Source organism: Lipotes vexillifer, unplaced genomic scaffold, assembly GCF_000442215.2.
Source record: "Lipotes vexillifer unplaced genomic scaffold, Lipotes_vexillifer_v1.1 scaffold636, whole genome shotgun sequence".
NCBI lineage: Eukaryota > Metazoa > Chordata > Mammalia > Artiodactyla > Lipotidae > Lipotes > Lipotes vexillifer.
In genome coordinates, this window is record NW_006786547.1 from 462,786 (window position 1) to 470,768 (window position 7,983).

Below are 7,983 nucleotides of genomic sequence, written 5' to 3' on the forward strand. Positions count from 1 at the left end.
ATTCCCGTCTGGCTTCCCCCGAACCATCCCAGGACTCCTCATCCCCCCTGGCTCTCTGACCAAGATGGGTAGAGTTCTCTGCTCTGATGCACCCTGAAGCCAGCATCTCCTGTGGGTGGGTTTCAGAGAACCAGCTGGCGCAGCTCCTGCAGCTCTTCCCCCAGCCTGCCAGGGAGACCCTGCTGGGGCCCAGGGCCCTGCCGGCTGGTGTTGGACTGTCTGGGGCCTCTCTGCGCTGGCCACTCCTGGTGGGGCACTGGGTCCTGGCATCCCCTGCACACACAGCAGTCCTGGGGGGCCCCTGAGGCCTCTGAGATGTCAGAGCCCCTGATGCTTCTGCTTAGCCTGTCAATAAAGGTAGATCTGATTGTGTGGGACATGTGGTCCCTGTGCCGAGGTCCCCGGGGCAGGGGCCAGCACCAAGATGGGCAGCCCCACAGTCCTGAGGCTGCCGGGCGGAGTGGTCACCATGTGGGGACGCCAGGACCCCAAGCCAGGCAGGCAGGACACCCAAGGTCTGGGGTGCAGCTGGGATTCCCCCCAAACCAAGGATGAGGCCCGCCCGAGCTCTCAGGCATTGTTTCCATTTTGTACACACAAGAGTCTTCCCTAAGATGATGCCCACACCTTCCTTTTCAGATCATTAAATAGCGCCAGGGGGGGTCCTTTTGTACAAAAAAGGAGACCTGTCAGCTCTATGACTTTGGAGTCCACGATGCCTGCAGGTCTCGGAGCAGGGCACATGGGTCTGCGAGAGCAGGGAGACCCTTGACCGGAGGGCCCAGGACCCTGTGGTCGGGGGACCGCAGGCCTCAGTTTCCCAGCTCCAGAGGCAGCGCTGAGAGGGCGGAGAGACGGTTGGTCCCGCCCCCCTGCCGCCCAACCCGGCCCCTGGGCCCTGGCCCTCCGCCCCACCACCTACTGCCGGCGTGGCGGGCGGGGCTTCAGCCTAGTCCTTTCTGGGCCCCGACCGGCTCTGACGTTACAGTGGGCGGAGCCTTCCTCGCCCTGCCGCGGCTGTGGACAGACCGGCCCCAGCCCTGACGTACGGGGGTGGCCCCGCCGAGTCCCGCCCCTGCCCTGACGTCGCGGTGGGCGGAGCGCCACCCCCGGGCCTGGCAGTGCTGTTCGGTGCGGCGGGGCGCGCGGAGGGATCGGCGCGGCCATGCGGATACCGAACCCGAGCCCGAGCCCGAGCCCGAGCCCGAGCCCGAGCCCGAGCCCGATCTCCGGCGCGGCGCGGCTCCCCCGACGGAGGCGACGGGCGCGGGGCGCGCTCTGAGGCCTGGGGATGCGCCGCCGCCTCGACCATGGGCGCCGTCGCCTCCCGGAGGAGGGCGCTGCGGAGCGAGGCCATGTCCTCGGTGGCGGCCAAAGTGCGGTGAGTGCGGCTGGCCGACCGCCGGGGCCAGCGCCGCCCGCGTCCCCGCCCCCGCCCCCGCAGCGTGATCGCAGCCGGCGCCCCGCCCCCACCCCCGTGCGGCTCCCTTCCCTGAGGCTGCGATGGGCGAGCTGCACGACCTCACGACCCTCACACACACTGGGTGGCAGGGGCTGGATGGAAAGCAGACCTGGGCCCCGCCTGCAGGTCTGGCCAAGGTGCACCGACACCCAAGGGTCCCCGAACTGTGACCTGCCAGCCCTGGGCATTCTGAGGTGGGATAGGAGTGCTTGCTGGGGGTGACCCCTGAGCCCTCCCTTGCTGGCGCCGAGGGCCTGGGTGGGGTGGGGACGCCAGGGTGGGTGGTGTGCACTGACGGCGCACTCCGCTGTCCACCCCTCAGAGCAGCCCGAGCGTTTGGCGAGTACCTGTCCCAGAGTCACCCCGAGAATCGAAACGGTGCAGGTAAGGGCACGTGAGGCAGTGCCGGGACGGAGTCCACTCACAGCCCCCCAACCTAGGCGAGGGGATGCTGTCTCCTGTCCAGGTCAGGCCCAGCCCCTGCGCACTGTGGGGTGTGAGCAGGCAGCTAGTGCCCTGCTGGGCTGGATTCCTCACGCCCCCTGCCCCGCCTGGCCCAGAGCCCCAGGAGGAGCTCCGAGTCACTCATCACCATGGCACCCACCCAGCTTGGGCCGTTGGCATGGCAACAGTCCTCCTGGCACCCCCAGGACTGGCACCACTGTCTCTGGGGGCCAGCTGGTGGGGGGGGAGGGGAGAAGTTGGCACTGGGCACATGGGTGTGGTGGCAGGCTGGGAGGTGGCCTGCTTGTTTCTGGCCCCCCCCATCACCCACAGGTAGCACAGCCTGTTGCCCACACGCACGTAAGAGGGGCTTGGGGCTCCGATAGGCGTGAGACGTGAACCTCTAGGGGGAGTGCGCAGCTCAGAAATGCCTCTTCTGAAGTCATCAGGGCCCATGGTTTGTTCAGTGGGCCAGGCACCCGCTGGGTATTCATTCCCTGCCTTCAGAACACCCAGAGACTGGGAGGGCAGGGCCAGCAGGCCGCAAGCTCACCTGGTGCCTCTCCCCCAGACCACCTGCTGGCTGACGCCTACTCTGGCCACGACGGGTCCCCCGAGATGCAGCCTGCCCCCCAGAACAAGCGCCGCCTCTCCCTCATCTCCAACGGCCGCTATGAGGGCAGCCTCCCAGAGGAGGCCGTCAGTGGAAAGCCAGCCGGCGAGGGCCCCCAGCCCCGTGTGTATACCATCTCCGGGGAGCCGGCCCTGCTCCCCAGCCCGGAGGCCGAGGCCATCGAGCTGGCTGTGGTGAAGGGGCGGCAGCAGCGGGAGCGGCACCCCCGCCACCATAGCCAGCCCCTGCGCACCAGCCCGGGCGGCAGTTGTGAGGACGTCAGCAGACCCTGCCAGAGCTGGGCGGGCAGCCGCCAGGGCTCCAGGGAATGTCCCGGATGTGCCCAGCTTGCCCCCAGTCCTTCCCCTCAGGCCTTTGGGCTGGACCAACCGCCTCTGCCTGAGGCCACCAGCCGCCGCCAGAAGCTGGAGAGGATGTACAGCGTTGACCGCGTGTCTGGTGAGGGGCTCGCTGGGGGCCTGGGCAGCTTCGGGCAGGATGCTGGCGCTGGGGCCGGCCAGCAGCAAGCACTGTGAGGCCTGGGCAGAGCAGGGTGCCCAGGCCACGGCCTGCACGTGGCAACCTGCTGCCACAGCCCGTGCCCCACCTCAGGCCTCACGGTGGGCTTTAGCCTTGCCAGCACCAAATCATCGGAGAAGTGCTTCCCCAAGGAGGGACCTGGGAGGGTCTTAAGGGTTGAGCAGGTAGAAAACCTGGCTGAACGGGAAGATCGGGCTGCCTCCAGGGAGTCCTGGGGAACAGTCCCTGCCCTGGGGCCCACTCACCAAGGGAGGCGCATGATTGCCTGGGGCCCAGCCAGCTAGGGGGGCCTGCCCCAGGATGGTCAAGCTGTGCCGGTGGCTGCGGAGCTCCGGAGGCCTGCTGTCGGCAAGAAGCCTCCCTGGGACGTTCAAGTGGCCCCACGCTTCCTGGCCCTGAGGTTGTCATCTCCTGAGAGCGGAATTCTACCTAGCAGAACTGGCACGCCCTCTCAGGGCACCTCTTGGGCCTCCAGATCAGCAACCCAGCTGGGCCTCAGGGCACAGGCCTGGGGTGTGGGCAGTTCACCTCCACGACCTCATGTTCCTCTGATGCACCCAGGCCAGGGACTGGGACGGGGGTCAGGGAAGAGAGTAGAGTGATCTTCACCCACTCTGTCTAGTGGCTGTAGGGGCCCTGGGAAGGGGCGGTCTCCACCTCGCCCTCCGAGAAGGGTCTGGGAGAGGGGAGGTCCAACCAAGTGGACGCCAGAGTGGGCCGCAGAGAAGGCCCTGGAGACCCCAAGGAGAGGCTGCAGCCATTGTCCCTGCCCTTCCCCTCCTGCTTAAATGGAGACAAAGTCAATCCTTTCCCTGGGCACCCTGGAGGCAAGCTGTGCTCTCAAAAGAACACTCGTCAGCTGTGGGTAGCAGAGGGAGAGCTAAGCAAAGACAAGCGTCACCAAGCCGCTGAGCTGTTGTGCCTTGAACAGCTGAGCAGACACCCGAGCCTGCTGGCCCTGCGCCGGCCTCCCGACCTGGGATGCGGCTGGGGAGCCCTGGCGTTTCTCCACCGTCTGTGGCAGAAGCACCCCCTTCCCCGACAGGTGGGGGTAAAGGCTTCAGGAACCCCTGAGCCAGCCTAGTCACTGCTCCTTTGGTCTCTTCTAGATGACATCCCCATCCGTACCTGGTTCCCCAAGGAAAACCTCTTCAGTTTCCAGACAGCAACCACAACTATGCAAGCGTGAGTCATGGCTGATGTGTGCCGGGCCCAGGCTGGGCGCCGTCTTCCTGGTGCTCAGGAATTACTGCCGGATCCTCTCCCGTCCTCTGAGCCCACCTGCGTGGCTGCTTCTGAGCAGCCCCGTGTGCCGTGTTCCGCCAGCTCTGCCTGAATGTGTCAGTCTGAAGGAAGGCAGGCCTGGCTGCTCTGAACTCCCACTGCCCCTCCCCCGCCCCATCCCTTCCCCACTGCCCTGTCCCTCACAGTCCCTCCAGTCTGTCCATCCTGTCCTGCGGGGACCTGGCTGGGGGCTGCAGCTGATGCACTCACCAGCGGAGATGGTTCGCTTCCCCGTGTCACCCAGCTCCGCCTTCACGCATGCCCCAAACAGCGGCCTACTTGTGTTTCATGTGCGTTGCCAGTGATCACAACTTAGTCCCCTGGGGGCATGCTCTTGACCTTCGCACAGCTGGGTGTTCTGTCAGGGCTTCCTTTCAGGGAGGGACTCTGCTGCAGTGTCCTCCTGCATATGCTACCCTGGAGAGCGTACCACCTCCCTTGGGCTGGATGGGGGCCCGCTACCTTCGCTGCTGGACCCAGGGTCGGCAGGGCACAGTCAGGCCTCTGTGCAGCCTGACAAGGTCACAGCATCTGGTGGCCTGGGCCACGGTGACTTCCGCGTCTGCTGCCCTTGCAAGGGCTGGCCTGCGGCATAGCCGGCACCCTGCTGGTGCCTGGGTGCCTGTGAGGGACCCTCCAGGTCAATGACAAGAAAGGAACTAACTAACTGAAGGGCGGTCGGGGGTCTGAGGGTCTCTGCTCACTGTGTCTTCTCTCTCACGCTGCCCCTTCCCGCCTCGACTCCAGCATCTCGTAAGTACCGTATGGACCTCGAGCCTGAGGGCATGGCGGTTGTCCCTGGGGGACTCTCCCACCCCCAAGTAGGTTGGGGCAGGCCAGGGACCTGGGCCTTGACCATGAGGGCGTGCTGGGTCCCAGCGAGCGCCAAGGCTACAGCAGGGCCTGTGGAACTGGGCCGAGGACAGGGCGAGGCAGGCCAGGACCTTCTGCCTGGCCCAGTGCCCTGGATGCCCCGCTGGGCCCTGTGCTCGAGCCTCTGTCCCCACGTCTCTGTCCCTCTTGCCTGCGGCCAAGGGCAGTGCTGACTCGTGGTGGTTTCCCAGGGTGTTCAGGGGCTACGCGGAGAGGAAGCGCCGGAAACGGGAGAATGATTCCGCGTCTGTAATCCAGAGGTAGGGCCTGCCAGCCACTCGCCACCAGGGTCCGTCTCTTGTCTGTCCTGGTCTAGCCTGGGCCCACCCAGCTCAGCAGACCTGGTGGGGGAAGGGCGGTGGCGAACACTGGCCTGGCCCTGCTCTGGGGACGCGGCAGGCAGGAAAGGTCATGTGGCCTCAGCCCCTAGGCCTATGTTTTGGGGGTACAGTGACAGCTGAACTGCAGCCAGCTGGCCCCCCTGTGCCTTTTTCTGTCCCTTGAAGCCCGGAGCAGTGGGGTCAGCAGCCAGGCTTACCCTCCCTAATCCCCACCCACCTCAGAGATGTGTCCAGGAAGCTTGTCTGTCCATCTTGGAAGTTGGGCTTTGGCAGGGCACAAAGTTTGGGGTGAAGGAGACCTGCTTCTAAGGTGGCCCAGGGACACAGCGGCAGGGGAGGGGACATCTGCCAGCCCCAAACCCACCTCACGCTTGGGAACAGTTGTGCTGCCCTGGCCACCGTGTGCAGGAAGCAGGAGCCCTTGCCCACGGCGGGAGGGAGGCTCTCGGGGTTCAGAGTACCTGGGCGCAAGGAGAGAAGGGAAGCGTGGGCAGCGAAGGTGGGAGACCCGAGTGCACAGGGTCGCCCGGGGAGCGGTCCTGGGAGGGGGTGGGGCTGCAGGAGGAGGCTGGCTTATCGGGCCTTTGTACTGGCAGCAAAGGGGGGGCCCGCGCGGCGTCTCAGGAGAGGGGCTGGGCGGGATGTGTGGGAGAGCTGGGGGCGCCGGGAGGGCACCCCTCACGGCCGGGGCAGTGTTGGGACGGTGGCCAGCAAGCAGTGGGGAAGAGAGCGCGGGGGACGGGGCGCCACCCTCGCGGCCCTCACCAGCCCCCGGTGCTTCCGCCCCCAGGAACTTCCGCAAACACCTGCGCATGGTCGGCAGCCGGCGGGTGAAGGCCCAGAGTAAGGCCCGGGAGCGGCGCGGGCGGGCGGGCGGGCGGGGGCGCGCTGCTCTTGGGCGGCTGGGGCTTTGCGTGCTGCTCTCTGCGCCCCAAAGGCCCGCGTCCCCAGGCCGCGCTGCGGCCCCGCTGCGGCCCCGCGGGCACCTTCCCACTCCCAGGCTCCGCCCCGGGACAGGGCCCCGCCCCTGCACTCAGACTCCGCCCATGTCCACCCAGCGCTGTCCGTGTCCGCCGTCGACCGGCCTCACTCCCCACTCCCGCCCCTCCCGCCGCAGAGGCGTCTTCCACTCTCCGGACCCCCTCACGGTCCCCACGTCCTCCCCAGCCAGCCCCTGTCCCTGTCCACCTCGTGTGGCTGCAGGCCCCGCCCCTAACGGGTTCTGCTTTCGCTGCAGCGTTCGCTGAGCGGCGCGAGCGGAGCTTCAGCCGGTCCTGGAGCGACCCCACCCCCATGAAAGCCGACACCTCCCACGACTCCCGAGACAGTAGGTGCCCGGCGGTGCAGGCCAGCACACGTCTCCCAGAGGCTCCCCTAGGTCCCCAGTCTTGCGCTCCCACCCCGGGGGAGCAGCTAAGCTTCTGCGCCTTTGCCGAACCTCAGTTTACCAGACTGAGTGGGGGGGGGGGGGGGGGGGGGGGAGCGGTCCTGGGAGGGGGTGGGGCTGCAGGAGGAGGCTGGCTTATCGGGCCTTTGTACTGGCAGCAAAGGGGGGGCCCGCGCGGCGTCTCAGGAGAGGGGCTGGGCGGGATGTGTGGGAGAGCTGGGGGCGCCGGGAGGGCACCCCTCACGGCCGGGGCAGTGTTGGGACGGTGGCCAGCAAGCAGTGGGGAAGAGAGCGCGGGGGACGGGGCGCCACCCTCGCGGCCCTCACCAGCCCCCGGTGCTTCCGCCCCCAGGAACTTCCGCAAACACCTGCGCATGGTCGGCAGCCGGCGGGTGAAGGCCCAGAGTAAGGCCCGGGAGCGGCGCGGGCGGGCGGGCGGGCGGGGGCGCGCTGCTCTTGGGCGGCTGGGGCTTTGCGTGCTGCTCTCTGCGCCCCAAAGGCCCGCGTCCCCAGGCCGCGCTGCGGCCCCGCTGCGGCCCCGCGGGCACCTTCCCACTCCCAGGCTCCGCCCCGGGACAGGGCCCCGCCCCTGCACTCAGACTCCGCCCATGTCCACCCAGCGCTGTCCGTGTCCGCCGTCGACCGGCCTCACTCCCCACTCCCGCCCCTCCCGCCGCAGAGGCGTCTTCCACTCTCCGGACCCCCTCACGGTCCCCACGTCCTCCCCAGCCAGCCCCTGTCCCTGTCCACCTCGTGTGGCTGCAGGCCCCGCCCCTAACGGGTTCTGCTTTCGCTGCAGCGTTCGCTGAGCGGCGCGAGCGGAGCTTCAGCCGGTCCTGGAGCGACCCCACCCCCATGAAAGCCGACACCTCCCACGACTCCCGAGACAGTAGGTGCCCGGCGGTGCAGGCCAGCACACGTCTCCCAGAGGCTCCCCTAGGTCCCCAGTCTTGCGCTCCCACCCCGGGGGAGCAGCTAAGCTTCTGCGCCTTTGCCGAACCTCAGTTTACCAGACTGAGTGGGGGGGGGGGGGGGGGGG

General features: G+C 67.8%; 1 protein-coding gene across 5 annotated transcripts in view; it reads left to right on the forward strand.

Moving 5' to 3' along the window:
- Positions 1-1,218: 1,218 nt before the first annotated feature.
- Positions 1,219-7,983, forward strand: part of NSMF (NMDA receptor synaptonuclear signaling and neuronal migration factor) — an 8,786-nt gene continuing 2,021 nt past the window's right edge. The window contains exons 1-8 of one of the 5 annotated variants that reach the window (XM_007458924.1): positions 1,311-1,381; positions 1,785-1,846; positions 2,478-2,978; positions 4,169-4,244; positions 5,091-5,096; positions 5,408-5,476; positions 6,348-6,400; positions 6,795-6,884. In XM_007458924.1, coding sequence (XP_007458986.1) covers positions 1,311-1,381; positions 1,785-1,846; positions 2,478-2,978; positions 4,169-4,244; positions 5,091-5,096; positions 5,408-5,476; positions 6,348-6,400; positions 6,795-6,884 — 928 coding nt within the window. Of the gene's footprint in view, positions 1,382-1,784; positions 1,847-2,477; positions 2,979-4,168; positions 4,245-5,090; positions 5,097-5,407; positions 5,477-6,347; positions 6,401-6,794; positions 6,885-7,983 lie in introns of all 5 variants that reach the window. The other 4 variants (XM_007458927.1, XM_007458925.1, XM_007458923.1 and 1 more) reach the window with 4 other exon arrangements.